General features: G+C 50.5%; 1 protein-coding gene across 1 annotated transcript; it reads left to right on the forward strand.

Annotated features, from left to right (window-relative positions):
- The first annotated feature begins 1,779 nt into the window (after window positions 1–1,779).
- On the forward strand, window positions 1,780–20,578 carry Sdc4 (syndecan 4). The gene is made up of 5 exons (XM_087911031.1): window positions 1,780–1,891; window positions 13,591–13,729; window positions 15,105–15,151; window positions 15,746–15,944; window positions 18,726–20,578. The coding sequence occupies exons 1-5, from the start codon at window positions 1,820–1,822 to the stop codon at window positions 18,875–18,877; spliced, it is 609 nt and encodes a 202-aa protein (XP_087767157.1). The 5' UTR covers window positions 1,780–1,819; the 3' UTR covers window positions 18,878–20,578.
- Window positions 20,579–22,480: the final 1,902 nt, after the last annotated feature.

The raw sequence follows: 22,480 nt of genomic DNA on the forward strand, positions 1-22,480 counted from the left end.
CACCCACCACACCCAGATCATGAGAAAGGATTTCTAATTCTAGCTAGAATGATTCACTTATTTTCTCAGTGCCCAATTTTTAGGGAAGTATGTTAAAATAGTTGAAAATAATTAATCATCATTAAGTCTGTGGGGGAAAAAGCCATGATCAGTGTTTGAAAATTGTTTCTCAAGGATCTCTGTCACAAGAGGCTTTTGTTCTTATAAAGTAATTAAGGAATAGAATAAAGGAAGTCAAGGAACAGGGCACAGTGTGCTCTGCCTGTAATCCCATCCTGTACGCACCCGCACCCACCCGCACGCCAGTGTGTGTGTGTGGGGGCGGGGGAGGGTCTGGGTGTGAATTGGGACATAGTGAGTTAGGGATTATTTTAGACAATTCAAAGAGGGGGAGGGGTCATTTCCACTTCAAAAAAGTATGTGAATTCTGCCAGGTGGGTGGTAGCATAGGCCTTTAATCCCAGCACTGGGGAAGCAGAGGCAGAGGCAGGTGGCTCCCTCAGTTCAATGCTAATTTGGTCTACATAGTGAGTTCCAGGACAGCCAGGGCTACAAAGAGAAGCCTTGTCTCGGAAAAACAAAAAAAGCAAAAAAATAAAGAAATAAAAGAATGTGAATTCATAATATGCCAAGACAGATCGAAATGCCCTAGTTCCAAAGTCACATCACACCCTTATTACAATATATCTGTATGTCAAAGCTTGATACTTTGATTGATGATTCTAGCATGTTCCCCCGCCCCCCCCCCCAACACACCTTCCTTTTTATGGGACTCATTCTGGAAACAACTGGCACACATCTTAAACTCTGACTGTGCTCTTGCCTCAGTATCTCAAGTGCCAGGATGGCAGGTCTTCCCCAACACGTGGGCAAGGATGGCGTTCTATTCGCTACTATTAATTCCAACAGTACCTAAGCTTGGGGTCTAAAGAATTATCTTACCCCCCCCCCCAACTCCCTGTTAGGATGATGTTAGAAGCCACGTGCTTGGATCCAATGTGGAAAGCCTCCCTGAGGGAAACTTTGCAAACCAGTTTTCAGAGAGATGAAAAATCCCTCAAGACAGAGATCAGTCAGTCTGTTTTTGTTTGGCCCACTGCTAAGGATGAACTAGTTTTCCATCCATGTGGGGGAAACGACGACAAGTCGAAAGAATAAGAGTATTTGGTGGCACGTGAGAATTACACAAAAACCCACATTTCTGCTCATAAATTATACTGGTTAGTGAACAGGCAGGCCCACGGCTTTGTCTGTCCAGCTGCTTTTGCGCTAGAGCCCTGGGCTTGGAGTAGTAACAACAGGCCAGGAAAAGCCCAAACCTTTGTGTCCATCCGTTTCAGGGCTGCTAATCAAAACTATCCGAATTCTCCACTTGGGAAATCTTTCCTGACTTCAGAGGGGACCACACCGGTTCGAAGACTGGTATAAACAGAAGACCCTGATTCAGTCCTTCCCATTTGTGGGCCTCAGTTTCCCCAGCTATAAAGTGAGCTTGGACGCGGTTCCCCGAGTGTGTGTGTGGGGAGAGGGACTGCTTCGCAGTGGATCTGCTAACCATCGCAAGCCTGTAGCTCTGGGAGCGGCATATCGGGGTCATCCCGGAGCAGGCGGGCGCACTGTGGGCGGGTCCCCCTGCGCCCGAGTCCACCCCCCCCCCCCGCCCCGGGGTTTCCAGCTCGCCGGGGCTCAGCGCCCCGCTGGCCCAAGCTTACCCGGGGGAATTCCGGGCGGTGCGAGCGGGCACTGGGGGGCGGGGCAGGGCGGGGCGGGGCTGCCGCCTATAAGAAGGGGCGCGCCACTGGTCTGCGCCGTTGGAACCATGGCGCCTGCTAGCCTGCTCGCTCTGTTGCTGCTGCTCTTCGGAGGCTTCCCCGCTGCCCACGCCGAGTCGGTAGGTGTTTGAGGTGTCTCAGGGAGGGGGGCGGTGCCTCCTTTGTTTCCTGAGATCCCGGGTTCCGGATGGAGTGGGGTCCACCACGAGCCGCGCCACCTCTATCTGAGCTCCGAGGCGGGGAAAACTTTGTGGGGAAAGTTTCTCAGTGGTCGTGGAGAGGCTGGCGGGAACTCCTCCGCGCGCCGTGCGCCCCTACGTTGTTGCTCCGCGTTCCTGTTCTGGCCTCAGCTTTGCTGCGGGGCTCCGGGATTGGACGTGACTAAGTTGGTGTCAACTCTTCTCCTTCCACACCCTCACCCCTTCCCTGTGGCTGTGATCTCGGGACAGGCTCTGCGCATAGATTGCTCCTCTTCTCTCTCTGGGTATCCACAGCAGGCGGCCCAAGTCTGTGGTGGCCTGGGGATAAAGGTGGGCAGAGTGCAGTCGGAAGTGGGAGAACTTGGGAGCTGTGCGGGGATCCTGTTTCACACACCTACGGGAGTGGAGAGAGCTTCCTCCTGGTCACAGCCTTGCCACTGACCTGGGAAGGGACAAGGAGTTGCTCCTTGCAATGTCACCTTTCCCATCTGCAGAACGGATTTGTTGCAGTAGGATCAAGAGGTGATCGTCCCGGCTTCAGGCTGCCTAAAAAGTTGGGTCCCTTATCATTCCAGACAACTTACCCTCGGCCCGGGTTAGAGGTTGGATTACAGTTGTTGTTCGAGAAATGTTTGTCTTGGCTGCACCCGGGGAAATTGAGGCACCCACCTGAGCGAGGTGAAGGAGCTGGAGGAGAAAAGGTTTCCGGGAGCCTAAAGAGACCAATTTCCTTTTCAGAGTCCCTACCAGCGTCCACAGGGCCCTGGGACGTTTACAGCTCCCTCCTCGTAGGCGTTTAGGAGGCAAACACATAGGGGAAGTTGTGGGGCATGGCAGTTTCTGGGAGCGGGGGTCTATCCCAGGAGCTTGGACCATTTGTACCTTCTGTCCAAGTTTTAAGGAGAGAGAGACCCTAGAGTTGAATTATTAATATCTGTTCCTTTGCGAGTCCCCTTTTCTCTGGGTTTCTTAGGGCACATTGATTCTGTTCAGGAGACTCCAGGTGAGGAGCCGGTGCAACACGCAGCACAATTGCAGACAAAACCCTTTGCACCATCGCGTGCAGGTTTCTGTTCTAGTAGCTCTCACATGGGTTTGGAATTAAATGTGTTTAGCTCCAGAAAGCCTCACTGTTTACTGTTCTTAAACTAGTCCCGAGGCGGGAGAGGTTGGGTAATTTGCTGAAGGTCACACAACTAATAACCCCACGGAGTCAGACTGAAGTTAGGCAGCCAGGCTTGTAAGTGCCTGCATTAATCTTCTGGTTCTAGTGACTGCCATTGGGTCCCCTTTACCCGTAACTCAAGACTGGCCTGACATCTGTTGATACCTGGGGTTAGAAAGCCTCAAGGAATAGTGAGTGGAACGAACCAAAGTGTGGGCTTCTGGGCCGTGACTTTCCTCTAAACCATCTTTGCAGAAAGGTTTGTGGAGCCCCTACCACATGCCTCCCTGGTGCAGTAACTCTGGAGGCGCTGCCTAAGGGTACTGTGAAATTGAGCCTTTCTTTGGGGGAGGTTTCTGAAGGAATGCTGGTTGGGCAGTGTGAAGGAAAAGGACCTAGGAGGTGGCTGAGGTCACCACGTGGCCAGTCACGTGCCATCGATCTCGGCTCGGCCAGCAGGTGCTTGGCTTAAGGGGAAGGAGTAGACACCACCGCGTCCCCCAGATCAGAAGGAGGATGTGGTTTAGGGGAGGTAGGTCAGGCCAGGCCTGTGGCTGACCTGATCTAGCTTGGGGGTGGGGGGAGCCAACCTTAAGCAGCTGCTTCCGGAGGCTTCTGTCTCAATCTCTTAGCCCGATCTCAGCACACTCTTCTTCCTGGCTAATGTTATGGCATCTTAATCTCTAATCGGGGCACAGGGATTTCCCTTAAATTGTGGCTGGAAAAATCAGACCAAATCATACTCGCCTAGAGTAATGGAGAGATGATACTATCTGCCGTCCGTTTTTTTCTTCTTTATGGCATTAGAGAGAGAAAAAAAAGGAAGCCTGGGGAGCAGGGCTTGGCTCACAGCTGTTAAGATTTATTGAGTACTTTCTGATAAGTGATGATTTAGGCTCTCAAATAGCCCGTGGTAATTACGTTACTGTGTTCTTTTTTTTTTTTTTCAGATAAATTATATTGAGGGATTAAATGATGGCACCTTTTAATACGGTGTCTGCAGGCCGTATTAACTGTCTGATAGAGTAGTCTTCCTCATGCTATGAGGGGCCTTTCTCCAAATTTTGCATTTAGTCCAAACCCAGATTTGGGGAAGGGAGATGAAGCTAAGCACCAGCTGCCCTCTCCTCTGTTTGGCGGGTTTGCCATCCTAAACCTGTTCTTCCTGTCCAGCTGGGAGCATTCCCTGCTCTGCCTTCCTGCCACTCCCACCCTGGCCAATTAAAGGCAGCCTTGTTTTGGGATGGGGGGGGAAGGTGGGGCAAGGTGTTGCTGCCCAGGGGCACGGCCCACTAACTTGGCACCAATCCCAGGCAGTTCTGAGACAGTATCTCCCACCCACCAGGTGTACTTCAACTGAAAGGCATTTCTGGTCTACTTGAGAACTCTCCTATCAAGCAGGGAAGGGGTTCGGGGTGAGAGTGGGGTGGGCTGGAGGGGGCGGAAGCCTCAGGGGTTCTAGGACCTATGAGTGGCTGGTGAGAACTCTTTGGAACTTCTTGGGAGTCCATAGAATTGGCCACACATCCGGGAAAATACTTGGGCCATGATCTGGAGAGCTTTGTGGTGTTGGGAAGGGTTCCTTTTGGCCTCTTTGGGTTTAGAGGACTTCTGCAGAATCCAAGGGAGCTAGGAAGCTTCTAGACTGCCTTCCCAGGTGGCATACTTGATTGTTGTTGCTTTACTACCTATGTGTATGGGCAATTTGCCTGAACGTGTGTCTGTAGCATGTTTGTGTCTGGTGCCAGAGGAGGCCAGGAGAGGTGTCAGTTCACCAGGAACTTCAGTTGTGAACTGCTAAGCTGGTGCTGGGAGTTGAACCCTGGTCCTCTCTCTGAGCCATCTCTCCAGCCCTCTGATACTTGATGAATAATTAAACACTGAGTATTCAAAGGGAACCGTAGGAGACATATAAGGCATTCCTTCCAGGAAATGAAAACATACAATCAAATTCTGGAGAGGGTGAGAGCCCCACCCGTCCACATCTGGGGCAGGAACTGTGCTTTATATGTCCTAGTGAAACATCTACCTTTCTTACAGGCAGTGATTATGAATGCATATGCTCGCGTATGGAACCTTGTCCCAAGTCGCTTCCTGCTAGTACGACTACAATTGGGTACAGCACACTAGGCGTTTTTATCTCCCCTTTCACAGAAAACCGATGCTGAAAGGAATGTGTTGTTTTGCCAAGATCAGGAACCAGGTCTGACTGGGAATGCTAGGTGTCTGGTGAGTTTGTCTCTCAGAGAACTTTCTAGATGATGGTGACATTAGATAACCTCGGAACCTACTTCTGGGTTGCTGGCAAACACACCTTATGTCTAGGGTAGGGTGCAGTGTCCCATCTCCAAAGTGGGAAGGCTGGACCATTGCCATCTGCGTGTCCCACAGCCCAGTGAGGAGGGTTCTTGGGTAGACTGTAAAAGAGTCCCTGTCTCAGAAGAGAAGTGGGGTGGACATTCAGCTGCTGCCATCCCCAGTGCCTAGAAACAGGAAGCTTTTCCAAGGACTTGGAGTGCTGAACTGGCCTGAATGAGGACCAGGCGAGCTGGGCTCACTGTTGGACGGGATTGGCGTCTAGCTGTTCTCTCTGATTGCTGGACTGGATGAGTTGGTACTCTTTCCCAATGAATGCTTAAGAGCAGGGAATTGGGATGGCCTGGGCTGTGTGAATCACTGTGTACTAGAGCCTTCCTGAGTCATTCGGTTCCTAGCACTTTCTTGCCTAATAAGATGGTAAGAATGTTGCAATGACATGAAAGTTTGAGGGGCTTTGTTGGTTGTTTATCTTCGCCTTTGGGAATCAACACCGGTGACCAGAGCCTTTGAACATTCACAGTGCCTGAGTGTGCACTTTGACCCTGGACAAGTGGTACAGAGGAAGTATGACAATGATATGATCCTGTGCGCGCGGAGGCGCGCACACACACACACACACACACACACACACACCCTTGAGCAACACTGAGGCTTCAACTGGTCTGAATTCGGGCCAGGCCAGTAGCCTTCAGGTTTGATTGGCTCTAGGATTCCGACATTTCTGAGGCGGCTAGGAGGGTTAAAATGTTAATGGTCTGTTGAGACGCTGGGTTCAATTCCCTAGCGTCAGTAAATAAATAAATAAGATTATAGAGAGACTTAAAGACGATGAGCTTACAAATGAGACTCTTGAGTATAGCTCCAAGTAGTGGACCAGAGTAGACATTCCTCAGTGACCGTTCCTTGACTTGCCCAGGACCTCTCTCCTCCCCCACATCTAGTACTCCAGCTGCTGGGTGGGAAGGGACGAGCCTTGGGGTGGGGCTGATAGAACCCAAATCTATTTGTTTATCTTAGAAGTGGGCTGTTTGCGGGTTATCAGATGGGTTTATATTTAAACAAGAACCGGTTCCTGGCAGCCCCACCTCTCCTGCCAGGATCTGCAGGTGTCCCAGGCCGCTTGCTGGGAGAGAGGAGCAAGGGATTGACAAGGGGACCAGATCCTCTCAGCCCATTGCTCAAGCTAAGAGTTGGAGGGGCAGTCTTCAGGTATCTGAGCAACTGCAAATGTAGCCTTCTGTGCTTGGTGGACCAGCAAAGGGAGCGAGTGCGCTGAGAAGGCTGTTTCCCTGCTTCATGTGCTGGGAGACGGGGAGAGCCTGTTTGTGGACCATTGGGATCTGACTTAAGCCTAGAGAACCTTGACTTCTAGAGCTGGTTTGTAATTAACCCGTTGGTGACCTTTGGACACATGGCTGCCCCTTGCAGGCCTCTCTGGTGGTGTCTGCGGAGAGGCTGGGAAACTGGAAATGTGGGCATGTCTTAGAGCCAGAAAGTCTCAGTCTCTGCCCCAGCCCTGCCACTCTCCCAGGGGCACACAGTGAGTTAATAAGTCACTTTGTTGATGTGAGAGCCCCAGTTGTCCTCTATAAAACACCCGAGTCGCTTGAGGGCCATAATTGTTGTTTAAAAAACTTGTAAAGAGCTGCTTTAAGTTGCATTTATCATGAGCGACACTAGACAAGGGCTGCCATCTCAGCCAGAGCGTGGCTTGGGACATGGTGTCTGAATACGTTCAGGAAATGTAAATGGGCTAAGTGTAGGTTTCCTGGGGTTCAGGCCCTTTATCTCAGAGGCCTCTAGGACTTAAGAGATTGCTGATTTCCCCAGAAATAGAGAGATGGAGAGCCTCTGTGTAGCTTAGGTTAGCCGTGAATTCCTGTTCCTCCTGCCTCTGTTTCCCAAGTACTGGGATTACAGCCACGGACCACCACAGCCAGTCACCTTTGACCTTTTACAGCTGTCACTTGTCTTATCTGTCTCAGCCTCCTCCAGTACCCATTTTCTTCCCACCCTCACCTTGAATTAGCCCCTCTTACTGAGTGCTCTCCATCTTTTCTTTGCTGGCACGGGTGCTCAACGCACACACGTGCATACACGCACGCACACACACACACACACACACACACACACACACCCCGATCCTCCTAGTATAGGGAGTTGGCTGCCCCAGTTTTCTCTGGCAAAGGAGAGGCTGCTGGTCAGGTGACACCCAGGGTAATGGAGAGGGAGGCAGGGAGAGGCTGGTGTGTACGGAAACAGTGACTGGGTGAAGCCGGGTTGTGGTGGCTGGACCTGTGGGGACTGGCCACACCACTCTAACCTCTGGGTGAGCAAATGGCTAGGCTGGGCACTTAAGAAGTAAGGACACTCCTTGCCTTTGGGGAAGCCCAGCCTGGAGATGATTGAGACAATTTGAACTTGGACCGGTGGCTTCCCCAGTATCGGGGTAGGGGCAGGGGCCATAAACCCGACTCTGGTAGATCTAATCCGTTGCAACAGGGCTGCAAAGTAGGCCTTGGACTCTGCCCTCAGAACACTGGAGGCTTGTTTGCGTCCTGAGAGTCTCCTGGCCAGCCACAGATCCAGTAGGGATTTTGGATCTGCTGCCTAGATTACAAGCCCCAGCTTCAATGCACCTCTGTCTCCGAGGCTTTGAGGGAGCCAGTCCCTCCCAGCTGTCTCCACTGGTAATCGGAGCAATGCCCAATTTGGTAACCAGGCCTCAGACAGAGGGAGGCTTGTCTCTTGGCGACCTTTTACAGGTGGGGAAACCAAGGACCAGAAAGGGGAACCCACCACCCAGGACCACCTAGATGTGACAGGGGTACTGGATTGGTCCCTGGCAGAAGTTTGTCCTGAGGCTCCTGACCAATCTCCCTCATTCTAGCCTGGTACCCCATGATCCTAGAGTTCTTGTGGGAATGGTCTGCCCTGGGGCCTGGAGAAAAGCTGGCTGCTGACTGTGCCAGGCCTGGCTCTCTACAGGGTGATTGTGTTCAGGGTAACTTGACCTTGAAGTGGGCAGAACCGACATTTGAACCCTCACTCCACCCCCATTCTCTAAACCTTGCTTAATTAACCCTTTCAGGTACCAGGACACCAGACTGAAGATGGATGTGTGACTTTCCTTTTGTCTTCTAGATTTTTTTGGGGGGGGGGGATGTCCCCTCAAGGCAAGCCAGGAAATAGAGGATTGAGGTCACGAGAATTTCAGATGGCTTCGGTTAGTGCCTTCCACTACTCTTGGGAAAAGAGATTTCCTCGGTCTCTGTTTACTTAGGGTAACACACTCAAAGTTTACCCTGGGCAGGTTTCTAGCCATCCCTGAGCCTCAAGAAGTCTACTTTTCCCTTGAGCGTCTTTGGTCTCAGCAGTAGAAGCCTAGCTGTCTAGCTTGCAGGAGCATCTCCATCTGATGGCCAGGGTCTCCCCAGCCCTTTGGCCTGTGTGAGCATTCATCCCCCCCCCCCCCCCCCGCACCAGCCTGAAGGAAAGCAGGCGGGGTTTAATTAAGAAAGATCGCCCTGTGTGGAGCACCTGCTACGCGCTGGGTCACTTTTGCAGGTGGATATATTTCCGCAGGATTTTCATCACTCCCAATTACCGGCCCTGATTACAAAAGAGGAAACCCAAGGTGTAAAAGCCGGAATAAACTCTTAGACTCATAGACCACAGAAGTGGTTGTGGCTCTTGCCCATTGTAGGAAGTGGGGTTGGTGGGGCTGCAGAACCCCTCAGAAAAGTCTAGCAGTTGGTGCCCAAGGGTGTTACTTTGCCCCTAAAGGTACCTGTTCCTCTGTCACCTTTATGGTCTCTTCCTGACCTCGTGATCAAGCACGGCCTTGACCCTGCCTTCCCTGGGGAGGAGGCAGGCAGGAGGCTCTCTTTAGTTCACAGTTAACCAAGCTCTGACCCTGAACTCCTCCCTGGTGTTCCAGCCAGGTTTCTGCTCCTTTGTTTAAGTAATATGGCTTTCACCTTTGTTTATTCCTGGGCAAGGGAAGGGGGGTGCCCTGGAGCATGGGCTAGGGCAGTGTGCTGTGTTTACGTGGGGGTGGGGCGCGAAAGAATGGGTAATGATGACAAAGCTGGCCGTGGTTAGGACCTGGTCTAGAGAAAGAGCCTGGCTTTCACAGTGGTGTGCCTTCCTAGCTGTGGCTCTTCCATGGATGGCTCAGCCTGATTTCTCACCTGCTAACCAGGGGTGCCCTGGAGTAGATTCAGCCCTATACAGAGCGGGTACCTGATGCATAGTGGATGCTTCTGCAATCACCCCGTCTCCATGCTTCTCCTGGGGTGATGGACATTATAAGACTCTGGGATATGATCAGTGGTTTTTTGTTTTTTTTTTTTTCAAAACCCTAGCTTTATGCAGCAGCCTGTGTATTTGCTGAGAACCCTGGGGACAGACAAAGAAAAAGGCGGGAGGCCACCTCACCCTGGGAGCTGAGAGACCTAAGTTGTCAGCCCAGCTCTGCTGCTAGCTCCCTGGGTGACCTTGGCAAAGTAATCTGTCTCAGGTTATAAAATGAGATGGTTGGGCTCAGTGGCCTCAGAGCCGTTCTGTCTGCAGGTGTTATTTCCTTTAAAACAAAAGTGTGTCTCCATCCTTTTCCCGGACGCCTTGTGGGAAGAACCCAGGTCTCTAGCTGTCCGCACCAGTCCAGGTATCTCCTTATAGGGCCTGCCAAGAGCTTCACGTCCAGACCCACAGCCTTATTCATCTGACTCCTGTTGTATCTTTGTGAAAGGGATAAAGATGAATCCGGCTGACACAGAGGGTACACGTGTGGGCTTATGTACGTGAATGCATGTTCTCCTGGGCAGAGCTGTGGTGAGCTGAGGTGAATGGGACCACATCTGTAGTCAAGAGCAGGGCTGGGTCCCTCTCTGGTCAGGGCTGGGTATGCCTGATGGGTGGCCTGGCTTTTTAAAGCCACCCCAGACTATTGAATGGACCTTGTTTGAAAAGAGTGGGGGAAGGAAAGGCTCTTGGTACCCTCTCTGCTTTACAAACAAACAAGCAAACCATTGCTCACAATCCCACTGGACTTGGTTCTGTCTTGACATCTTGGCCTCAATGGCTGTTGTCCACTTGAGAGTTTTTCTCTTGTTTGAGATTATGAGCGGAGAAAGAGCCAGAAAGGGGCCAAGAGAGGACTTCTGAGCTCCAGGAGGCTCAGTTTCTCAGGTCCCTTCACCTGTCCCCAAAGCCTCTGAAGTACTGAAGGAGTTAACTCTTCCGTCCTCTGAAGTACTGAAGGAGTTAACTCTTCGGTCCTCTGAAGAGCTTTCCAGCCACCGGGGCAAAGGATCTGACTGACCCTAGCGCCTGTGTGATCTCAGACCATTCTGGAATTTAACATGAAGATGAAGGGATGGGGGCTGGGCATGGTGGCACATTCCTGTAATCCCAGCACTGGAGAGGCAGAGGCCAACCAGGTCTGTGTAATGTGTGCCACGTCAGTCAAGGCTACCTACCTAGTGAGACTCTGTCTCAAAATGAAGGGATAGCAGGTGTTCTCAAGGCGGCTGACTGGAACAGGAATAAATCTTGGTTTCAGCCTCAGCTTTACAAATGCGGCTCTTTACTGCCTTCTTTCTTGGTCCTCATTTTTCTAATGGAAGTTTGAAGTAATTACCGAAAGTCAATGAATGTGCTTATCTCCAATCTCCTGGGTTATTTTGAAACACCCCATAACACTTTCACATATTAAGGAGGTTCTGTGTATGACTTAACATTCTCAGGCTCCTTCCCAGGGGCTAGGTGGAGTAGGGAAGGTCTTGAGATCTGTGCTGGAACCCAAACTTCAGGCTAAGAACCGCAGCGTTTTTCAGGAGGAGTTTGAACTTCAGCATCCCGTGACCAGTCTTCCAGGCTTCGGTGGTCAAAGTATCAATATCAGCCTCCCTGCTTCCGCAGCCTTTCTTCCCTCCTCCATCTCATTTTTCTCCCACCCTTAGATGGATTAGACATGCCTACTTCGTGTTCCTCTCTAGCCTAAGGCAGGCTGGTAGCCCTAAGTACAAATACGTTCCTGCGTCTGTGGCTAAAAGCCCAGGTGATCTCATGCCCTGCTGCTGGTCTTGTTAGTCACTTTCTGCTTGTTTGACCTTAGAGAAATAATTTGCCTTTCCGAGCCTTGGTTTCCACCCCTGCCAAAGGGTCTACGTCATCGCAGCTGCGTGCGTGTTAAGGCCTGGCACACTGTAAGCAATGGAGGCCTTGCTGTTTTCAGATTTTGAGCCCTAGGGAGTTTGTAGCGAAGGGTGTGGGGAGGGGGGTTGGGACCTTGCCTGACGTCTAGGGCCCTTGTACAACCTCGGAGAAGCCCTCTTGCTGTGCTGCCAAACCAAAGCCACAGGCACGGGCCCGGTGCGGGGGCTGGAGTTCCAGCACCAGCAGCCCTACAGCTCCCGATTCCGGAGTCATGAAGTCATTCCTAAGCAGGGCTTAACCCCTGCTGGCGCCCTACTCCCACGCGTACCAAGCACTCTGCGTTGATTTCCCCACCCCGGGGAGAAAGGGATGCCTCCCCAACTTCCTCCCAGCTCCCTTCCCAGAATCTAGTTTCCTGACCACGGGGGTGGATAGAGGGCACAGTCAGCTCCTGCCACCTCTCCCCGGAAGCCTGTGGGCGAAGGAGGAGCCTGTTCCCCGCGCTGATCTCCTGGCCTCTCCTGCCACTCAGTGTTCGGGATGGACCAGCATTCCTCCTCGCTAACCCAGCTGTGTCAGTGCGGCCTCGGTCCCTGTGAAGGTCTGCCTGGGGCTGTCAAAAACAGACCTGGCCACTTTCTACCCAAAGTTTGGCGTGGCTAATTCTGTTGTATGGCATTAGGGCTGTCACTGCCTTGTTTCTGGTTTGAATGCTGTCAGAATTCTGTAAAAGAGAAGAGGGCCTCCCTGTGCATGAATGTCTAGTTTTTCTTCTGAACTAAGTTAGAGCCTCATCCCGCTGTGGTCCTGACGACAGGAGGAGAGAAGGCTTGGTAGGAGTGGAACAGTGGTGACCCTTGTACCTGGCTCTTGTTTACAAGAACAGTAGCCTGAGTCCAGAGGAAGGGCAGTGGGCACCTCAATACATCCTGTGTCCCTGAAGAAGCTTTGTTTAATACCCAGCCAAGTTTAGGCGATGAGTGTGAGAGAGACAGACTAAGTGGTGTTGGGGGGCTGGGGACTTTTTAAATCTGTCTGTCTGTCTGTCTATCTATCTATCTATCTATCTATTTTTGAGACAGGATTTCTTTGTAGCTTTGGAGCCTGTCCTGGCTCTTGTAGACGAGGCTGGCCTTGAACTCACTGAGATCCGCCTGCCTTTGCCTCCCGAGAGCTGAGAGCTGGGGGGGGGGGGGGCTTTTAGATGCTTGTCTTTCAAAAGTTGTTTGATGGGAAATTGACCTTAGACTCTGGTGGCCAGCTTGGGTCTCTGTGGGATGGGTGACGCGGTCTGGGGGAGCAAGGATCTTTGTGCCCTGCACAGAACTGGCAGAATAGACATTTGAGAGAAGTTGATGGATTCATGAGTGCATCTGTGAGTCACCAGGTCTGTGGTTGTCTTGGAGTGTGAATGAGCCTGCCCTGTCTGTCTCAGACCAGTGTGACTCAGTTGGGGAACGTGTCCCTGACTGGGCAGGTCCAGAGCCAGGAGCCTACTCCCTTTCATATGGAAACCAGCTGCTATCATAGCATTGATCATAGCTAGGCTGTAGTATCCTGGGCCTGCCTGTGTATCTGGCCCTGAAGTTAGGTGGCCCTGAGTGTATCCCCCCTCCCGCCTGTCACTTGTGCCACCAAAAGAGAATGGCTAAAGCCTTTAGTGCCCAGCATCTTTAGTTATGAAATGAATTAAATAGTTATAAACAACTGAGATTGCAGGTGGTCCAGTAAATGACACCTAGAAATATTAATAACTTACTTGTTATTACTTGAAATACTTTTATTAACCCAAAATGGTACAGAAATTTGGTAAAGTTAGGCAGCAAATGGGGGACAGGACCCGAGGCTTCCTGTCTAGCCCTGTAATCCTGCTTGTGCATGGCTGTTCACTGGTTCTGGGGGAACCCAGCCTCCAGAGTGTCCAGAGGAGGGGGGATGGAGCTCTGTGGTAAACCTTCATCTTTCTTCCTAGATTCGAGAGACTGAAGTCATAGACCCTCAGGACCTCCTGGAAGGCAGATACTTCTCTGGAGCCCTACCTGACGATGAAGATGCTGGGGGCCTCGAGCAGGGTTCGGATGACTTTGAGCTGTCAGGCTCTGGAGATCTGGGTATGGGGCTTGAGTGTGTGTGTGTGTGTGTGTGTGTGTGTGTGTGTGTGCGCGTGTGTGCTTGGGCAGGCTGGGGACCTGGGCTGCGAGGACGTGTGTTTTAGTGGAGATTTCCCTACAGCCTGTCTCCACTTCAAAAAGGGAAACAAAAGTAACATTTCCCACCCCCGGGTCTCTAGAACGAGTTGTAAACAACTTAGAACTCATTCCTCAGAGTTCGCAGCAGCACGAGCCTGAACCTGTCCAATAGGCTCCTTTCTCTGGTGGAGGGTAGAGGGAGTGTGGGGAAAGACCTGGAGTGTTTTTCTTCCTTTGGAAAAGGAAAAGTACTGGCTCAGAAGTGAGGGTGGAGTGGGAGGGGCGTGTGTGGGTTGAGATGTGGAGAGCGGAGCCCAAGAAAAGCCCCTGCTTCAGATAAGATGGAGGCCGGGAGGTTTCTTGGCTGTAACCAGGTGCCAGGCCTTTCATAGGCTTACTGGCCTCTGTGTCAGACAGCTGCCGAGAAGTGTCCCCGTCCTGTTCTGGGATGTGCTACTGATTCCGAGTGGTAAAGGTTAAGCTTTGGAGTCCTGTAGTCCAGAACTCCAGCCTTGGTTTCTCACTGTGTAAAACAAGTCTTGGAAGGGTTGTGAACGAGTGTTGAGAACTGAATTTACCAAGCTCTGGGTAACTCTTTATTTTTAAAAGTAAATTTCCCTGTGTCTACAGTGGTGCACAGCCCACAAAGGGTTGCCGTGGAGAAGCAAGCTCTTGGCCTCCTGTAGTTAATTTTATGTTCAGTGTGTAGTATTTAGTATTACAATGAACTGCTTCCTTCCCAGAGGTTAATTTCTTGGGGAGCGTGTTCAGATGTAAATTCTAGTTAATCTGGCCCTAGGCTGGTCAGTCTTCCCAGACAGAGACTGAGTTTAGGGCTTTGCAGGAAGTGTTCTACCACTGAACTTCCTCTGCAGTATTCAGTGTTTGAGACAGGCTCTTAGAGGGTGGCCCAAACTGGTCTGGGACTCCCTGTCACATAACCTGAGCCTCTGGTGTTCTGAGATTTCAGATGTGTGCCATTCACACAGGGACATTCTGCATTTCTAAGCAGTTCCCAGATATTTCTGTAGTCTATAGATCTGTACCTGACATGGGAAGGGTTTTGGAGCTATCAGAGAGAGTTCCTAAAAGCTGCGTACTACTGCTACTGGCTTATGTACTGTTGAGAAAGAAAGCCAGGTGTCCCAGGAGTCTCCTGTTAGGGGTTAGGTGACTGAAGTTGCCCTGGGGCTTGTGAGGGTAGGACGCCCCTAGCTGTGAATTAGTTGTGAGTTAGCTCCCCGGGTACGGTACATTGGACCTCGTGTTCACCCTGCCCTTCCTCTAACCTTGGCAGATGGCACCGAGGAGACCAAGACCTCCCCGGGAGTGATACAGCCCTTGGTAAGTGCTGCACCTTGATCTCTTCCCCCTTTGCTCTTCCACAACACGAGAAGGGCAGAAAATAGAGCCCCGTGAGTCAATAGTGGTTGACTTCGTTTTGTAAGAAGGCTTTTTACTGGGGTGCTGGGCTCGTTTTGGGATAGGCATGGGCAGGGCCGGTGGGCCATTCTCCCTGGAGAAAACGATCACTGTCCCCCAGCTTCCTTGTGCATCTGCAGCGCAGCGTCACCATTTTTACAGGCTGCATTCCCTTCGTCTTACTGATGAAATAGTTGTCAGTAAATTTTGGTACACTAGAACACCCCAACAAGCATCAGGTGTGACACACAGACACGCACACACGCATGCTCTGCCTTAGGAGAGAGTTCCAGGTGCAAAACTGACTTCCCGAAGGGCAAGTGGGAATTGCCACACCTCCTGTGGTTTCTCTAGCATATATACCTGCTGAAGTGCGTGAAAGCCACCCGCTTCCCGGCCACCGCTCTTCTCCCGCTTGGGGCCGATGTCATTCCCCACCTGTCAACTTCTTGGGTCCCCTTCCACCTACTTCCTCTGCTAATGTGCTCAGTGCTGTCTCCCTCCTTTTTCCTTCAGGTGCCTCTACACAACCACATTCCGGAGAGGGCACAGCCTGGGATCCGTGTCCCCTCAGAAACCGAGGAGCTGGAGGAAAATGAAGTCGTTCCCAAAAGGGTCTCGCCCTCCGAAGTGGGTGGTGATGTATCCAACAAAGTCTCCATGTCCAGCACCGCGCAGGACGGCAACATTTTTGAGAGAACCGAGGTCCTGGCAGGTGAGGCTCTTTCGTCACCCCTCCCCCCGGGGTGAAGGGACTAGTCCCTTTAGCCCTTTGGTTCACCTTGGGACTTCTGAGGGCTTTAACTCCCTTAAGGGGGTGGGGGATGGGAGGAAGGGTCCGTGCATATCAAAGACTTGTAAAGAATAGAAGGGGACTGTTTCTTTAAGCCCTTTAGGTATTTTTCAAAGCTGAGTGGCTTCCGGGGTTAATTATTTAAGGGTTAATTTCCCTTGAAAGCCTGGAGGCCCTGGGGAATTGGATAGACTCACTTTCTCAGCTCTTGATAGCCTTCTGACCTTGGCCTGGATGCTTTTTTTTTTTTTTTGACTGGAGTCTCCTCCCCCTTCCCCTTACCCCCACCCCCCACCCCGCTGTAAAATAGGAGTGCTGAGACTTCTTTGAGTTGGTTTGTGTAAGATGAAAAACGAAATTGCTTTGCAGATTGAGTCTTCATTAGTGTGCTCATCACCCCTTAGTAGGTAGGACGGGATGTTTTGATGTTATAGAATCCGTATATTTCAGCTTGAGACCCTTGGCAGGGAGTGTGCTGCCCCGCGTGAGACTTTAGGCTGGGCCATGTCAGGCCTGTCTGGAGGACATCAGTTGGGGATAATGCCGCCCTTGCTCTGGCAGCTTGACATGGGGTGGTGGTGGGTCTCCACACCAGGTTGTCAGAGGAAGGAGCCAACTTCACAGAGACGCGCAGGCTTGGGGGGGGGGGGGCTGACAGGCTGAGCAGGTGTGGGTGCAGCAGGCCCATGCTCGGTAAGTCCTGCTTCCTGGGAGCCAGCTGCGCCACAGGAGGCCGGGGTGACAGTAAGGAGCCTGTGCCCACATGTCATTGTCCATCTACCTCCTTCACCTGCTCAGGCTCTCACTGGCCTTGTCTCGTAGACTCAGTGACTTGGGTCACGGCATAGCCCTGCCTCTGGTCTCCTGTCCCCATTCCTTCTGCTTTTCCTTAGTTGTGTTGGTGTCAGAGTGAGCAGCCCTTAGAAACCTCTAAGGCCCTAGAAGTTTTGAGCTTTGTGGAAAGAATTGCCCTCTGTCTCCTCAGCCACAGAGTTTCGCTCTCAGCCTATTTTAGACCTGCTGGCTACAGGTTTTTATTTACATCTGTGGAGTTTTGGGTCGGTTCAGTAGCCTTCCCCCCACCCCCAAGAAAACTTCGAAAACCACTGATCGAGTCAAGCTGCTGTTTCTTATTTGTGAGGAGACTTAGGTCCGGCTGTGGTTCGCAGAGTAAGAGGAGAACTAAGCCAGGCCGTCCCTTTACCTTCCACATCAGGGTCACGCCGGCGTAAGATCTTTTCTAGAAAAGATCCGTTTTTCTAGCCCCTGTGGCCATACCACTGAAGGGACAGCAGAGGCTCAGTCACAGCTGACAGCTTTTAAACAGCACTCAGGGGTTTGGTTCAGTGTGTGTCTGTCTCGAGCTTCCTGTGCATCCCATGGATCCCCTTCAGCCGCAGACAGGTCAGAGCCAGGGCCCCATGGACGTGGTGTTTGGACCTGGGGCACAGTCCACCTCTGAACCTGTGGCTGGGCCTTGCTCCTGTGGCTGGGCCTTGTTCCTGCAGGGTTTCCTAGCACAGATCAAGGACCCGAAGGAGGAGTGGAGTTACCTGAGGGAAAGGAGAAGCTGGAGACAGGAAGGAGCTGGCTTCTTGATAGTTAGTGCCTGCGCTTTGTCTGGTACCCCTGGCAGCACTGTCTTGCTCTTCTTTCTTTCTTTTTTTTTTTTCTTAGAAGAAATTCTTGAGTTCTGGCTGCTCCGCTCCATTCTGTGTGTCGGGGTGTGTGTGTGTGTGTGTGTGTGTGTGTGTGTGTGTGTGTGTGTGAGAGAGAGAGAGAGAGAGAGAGAGAGAGAGAGATTGATTAATCTTCTTAGGCTGGTTAAGACCGAATTAGGGGACTCAGTCTGCCACAGGAAGGATCTGTCAGCTACTCTTGCCGCTGACAAACAGAAATGAGTCATTCAGGCCTCCTGGCACGGTAGCTGGGCAGATGCTCACCCAAGTGGAGAAAGAAGTCTACCTCTGCCTGCCCCCAGCCAGGTGCTCTTCAGCGAGCTGGGCTGCGGGCGGGCGCCCTCCTCTCGAGCACTTACTGTTGTGCAGGCCTAGTTCAGTGTGAGGGGACACAGGAAAGGCAGAGGTTTACCAGTCCGGGAACTGGAGCACATGCACCACATTGACCACTCCACGGCTTTAAGTCGATGGATTTATTTTCGTCTCGGTTCTTTTTCCGTATTGCCGTGAGAGACGGAGAAGCTTGCCTCAGTGGGCATAGTAGTCGATGGGAAAGGTCCGAGGTCTAAGAAGAAACTGGTGGGAATCCCTGCAAGACATGGAAGCACAAATCACAATAATCAGGAATTATTTCTGCAGTAACGGTGTGGGCATGAGTGTGTTCTGCACGTTTATAGACTGTGCCTGTTACAGGTGTATGGCCCTGTGCACACAGAGAAGAGTAGACCACGTTTTTCTTGTTCCTGGCCTAGTGCCACGCTGTTGCTGGCGTGTCTGTGTGATGTTTTAGAGCCTGAGCTTTGGACTAGGCCCGATGTGGGATGAAATAGTGGTCTTGCCTTGTGACTTACTCCTTAGTCACCCTGTCGCTGAAGTCATGAAGGTCAAAGCTGATAAGGTATCAGCCATCTCTGTCAACTCCCTTGGTGTGGTGGGGGTGGTTGTGGTGGCCGAGAAAACTGAGCCCGTGGACCCTGAAGTCCCCAGGAGCCTCTCACCCTCGCCTCTCTCTCTCTTCCTCCAGCTCTGATTGTGGGCGGCGTGGTGGGCATCCTCTTCGCCGTCTTCCTGATCCTGCTGCTGGTGTACCGCATGAAGAAGAAGGACGAAGGCAGCTACGACCTGGGCAAGAAACCCATCTACAAAAAAGCCCCCACCAATGAGTTCTACGCGTGAAGCCTCCCATGAGCGCTGCTTGGACTTAATGGGGAGGGGAGTCAAATGATTGGATGGTGGGCATTAGTAGAGGGAGGGCACCTTAATACTGACTCGTCAGTATCTCTGTCTCTGGTCACCTTCCTGGTGTCAGCAGAGAGATCATCTACTGTGCTGCCTCACTTGGATTTGGGGGTAGGGGTATGTGTGTCGGTTGCTCTGGCAGAAAGAAAGGGTTAAACTTGCCTTTTCTAAAGGCAAGCCTGGGATTGGTTCACTCCCCCACCCCCAAATTTCCAGAGTAGAATCTAGGACCCGTGTAGAGCCTATACTGAATGTGCCTCATCTATGACTGCCTTGACTCTGGAAGCCAAGTTGGCTGCCATTCATGTGCTATATACCCTGCCCGTCTATCAGGAGCTGGGACAAGAAGCTAGAATCCTCTGCACCTTGAGATGGCCCACTCACGGGTGGGTCACACTACAGAGTCTCTATGAAACGCCTCGGCCATTCTAGGCTCTGTCTAGTGACTTTTGGAACTCACTTTTTTTTTTTTTTTTTTTAAATCTGGGGAAGGGTGGGATGAAGTGCCGAAATGCATTTGTAGAAGATTGAGAAAACTATTTTTTTTTTTAAATGGTTCATTCCTTTCTGTGAGTGTTTGTGCCTGGGCTAAGAATGTGGGGATGGGCAGAACATTTCCATTGCACCAGCTGAGTTTGTGTGTCATGGTTTTTATGTTGTTTTGTTTGTCTTTTGAAATGAGAGAAGAGTTGGAGATAATGATTTTTATTAATTTTTTTGTTACTATTTATAGCTTCAGTCAGGGCTGCTTCTTCATCTTCCTTCCTTTCTTCACTGCCCCTCCCCCACCATTTAAAAAATTACTCTGCCCTCTTGTTTATAACTTTGGCCCTTTCTGAAGTTGCTTTGTCTCAGAAGTAGCTATAATGTTCTAGCAGATTCCAGAATATAATGGAGGGGATAGTGGGATATTTGTGTATGTGTTCTTGTAATATATTATCCTTACTTGGCTCTAGGAGAATAGATGAATATATTTTTTTAGGATATAGAATGGTATTACCAGTTTCATGTGGGCTGGGTGGCCGTGTGAGTGAGTCTTCGTGTGGCTGAGTAGGCTTTGGCCCCTTCTCTTGCCCTGTTCCTGGTGCCTTCTGGTGGTTGAGCTGAAGTAGGTGAGGGTAGCTGACTCTAACCCCCATTCTGCCTTCTGCTGGGGACCCAGCAGCAGGGCTTCTGGGTCTGCTTTCTCCAGGGTCTGTAGATGACAGTGACCTCGTGTGGCTGGATAAATCAGGTCAGTTCAGACCACACAATTAGAAATTCATTTCCCAGTTGCTCTGGCCACAGTATGAGTACTCAGTCACCATAGCAGGTCGCCACTCAGCTTTGCTTGTAACCCGGGGCAAGGGAAGGGGACCTGGAGGAGGGTGATGAGGCCCCAACGAGTTCTGTTGTCTAGGACTCCCCCTCTTACGGAGTGGCTTACAAAGTCCAGGGTGTGTGTGGACTGGGGAGGTCGGAGCCCCTCAACCATGCCTGTGCCTATAAGTCCCATGAGCACACCTCAGTCCGGGCCCCAGCTGGCTGGGTCCTCTTCTAGCCTCGGTGCCTGCACCTTTTCTGTCCCCCTCACACTGTCGTCTGTTACTGATTTTGTTTTTGATAAAAGGATAATAAAACCTGGTACTTTCTATCTAACTTGTCATTTTTTATTTTTACTCTTTCAAGACAGGGTTTCTTTGTGTAGCCCTAGCTGTCCTGGAACTCGCTCTGTAGACCAGGCTGGCCTCGAACTCGGATGCACTGGCCTCTGCCTGCCGAGTGCTAGGGTTAGAGGCAAGCTCCACCCAGCTCAGTGTCATTTTAAAGATGGTAACAAATCATCCATTTTGGGAGTGTAGCCCTTGAACTGGATGAAGCTTGAGAGACCTTTTAGGTGCCAGACACAGGGACAGATTTGAAATAGCAAGAGGGAGGAAAGATGCCAGAAAATGTACTCTGATGGTCTGGACAGAACATCTGTCTCTCCATGTTTTAATGTTTCTTTTTGGTTTTTCGAGACAGGGTTTCTCTGTGTTGCTCTGACTATATGTACTAGAACTTGCTCTGTAGACCATAGAACTTGCTCTGTAGACCAGGCTGGCCTCGAACTCACAGAGATTCGCCTGCCTCTGCCTCTCAAGTGCTGGGATTAAAAGCATGTGTCTCCACTATCCAGCTCCATGTTTAAGTGAGCAACTCCAGGGTTAAAAACAAACACAGAAATCCCTGAGGAGTTAGTCTGATGGCTTGAGTGTGATTCCCAGACTCCATGGTAAAGTTGTCCTCTTACCTCTGTGTTGGCAAACTTTTCTGTCCTGCCAACCAGTTCCCAAATAACTACACAGAAACTTACTATTAATAAGAAATGCTTGACCAATAGCTTAGTCTTATTACTAACCAGCTCTTACATTTTAAATTGACCCATGTTTTTACACTCTGCCACGTGGCAGTACCTCTTGACAGTACTGCAAGTTCATCTCCTCTCCCCATCTCCTTGATCCCCTTCCCTCTTCTTCCCAGCATCCTTTTAGTCTGGTTCTCTCCCCTAACCTTACCCTGCCTAACTATAGGCCAGTCAGTTTCTTTATTAAACCAGCCACAATGGCATATGTTCATATGTGCAAAGGAATGCTCTGTATTTTCCCATTTTTGTCTAAATAAAAAGGAAGGTTTTAACTTGGACCATACCTATCATTCCTATAGCATATAAAAGAACTTCAGGTTACAGTCCAGATGTCAGTTAGATGTCCCTGTCTTAGATAACCTTACACCCTTCTGGAGTCTTTGAGGGAGTTAAAGGCCAAATAATTAGACTTAAAAGTTTTCCTTTATTATGATGAAAGGTTAATTAGATATAAAACTTTAGACTCAAAAAGATAAGATGGATAACAGAATGTTTTCTCTAATTTTGCTAAATACAAATGGACTGGATATTGTAACTAATTCTTACTTGATAACTTTTTGTTATATATGATTTTACTGTGTTAAAACCTTCTGTACACTATGAAGATGTTTTTGCTCTCGTTCATTGTTAATAAAAAGTTGATTGTCTGATGGCCAGGGAGGATTTTCAGGGCAGAGAGAAAGCTGGGAAGAAGGGGTGGGCCAGGGAATCATCAGAGCCTTGAGACAGATGAGGAGCTGGCAGAATGGGAAGTATATACGTGAGGTAAATGAGTCTCGGGGCAGCACATAGATTAATGGAAATGGGTTAATTTCATTTTCAAGAGCCAGCTAAATACAAGCCTAAGCTATTGGCCAAATGTTTATAATTAATATTAAGTCTCTGGTTACATGGGGAGCGGCTACCAGGACACAGAAATTGACTCCACGTGTGTCCTGTGGAGGATGCACACATACTATTAGTTAATAGTAAAAATAGCCCTCAAGTGAATCATCGTGCAGAAAACATGATGCTTCTCATCAAAGTCCAAATACCTCACTTAGCTTAGGGATTAAGCAATTAGACTCTGCCAACTGTCAAGCCTGTACGATAAGTAGACGTGGGTAAGAGGAAACTGGCTTTGTCTTGGCACAGTTTCTGTTTCCCTGATAGCA

Source organism: Myodes glareolus, chromosome 10, assembly GCF_982192425.1.
Source record: "Myodes glareolus chromosome 10, mMyoGla1.1, whole genome shotgun sequence".
In the NCBI taxonomy this organism is placed as follows: Eukaryota; Metazoa; Chordata; class Mammalia; order Rodentia; family Cricetidae; genus Myodes; species Myodes glareolus.

Excerpts from the sequence above, each read along its gene's own strand:
- Sdc4 (XM_087911031.1), top strand. The coding sequence starts at position 1,820 with ATGGCGCCTGCTAGCCTGCTCGCTCTGTTGCTGCTGCTCTTCGGAGGC. Across the intron at positions 13,730-15,104 it reads GTCAGGCTCTGGAGATCTGG|ATGGCACCGAGGAGACCAAG; the intron begins GTATGGGGCTTG and ends TAACCTTGGCAG. Across the intron at positions 15,152-15,745 it reads CGGGAGTGATACAGCCCTTG|GTGCCTCTACACAACCACAT; the intron begins GTAAGTGCTGCA and ends TTTTTCCTTCAG.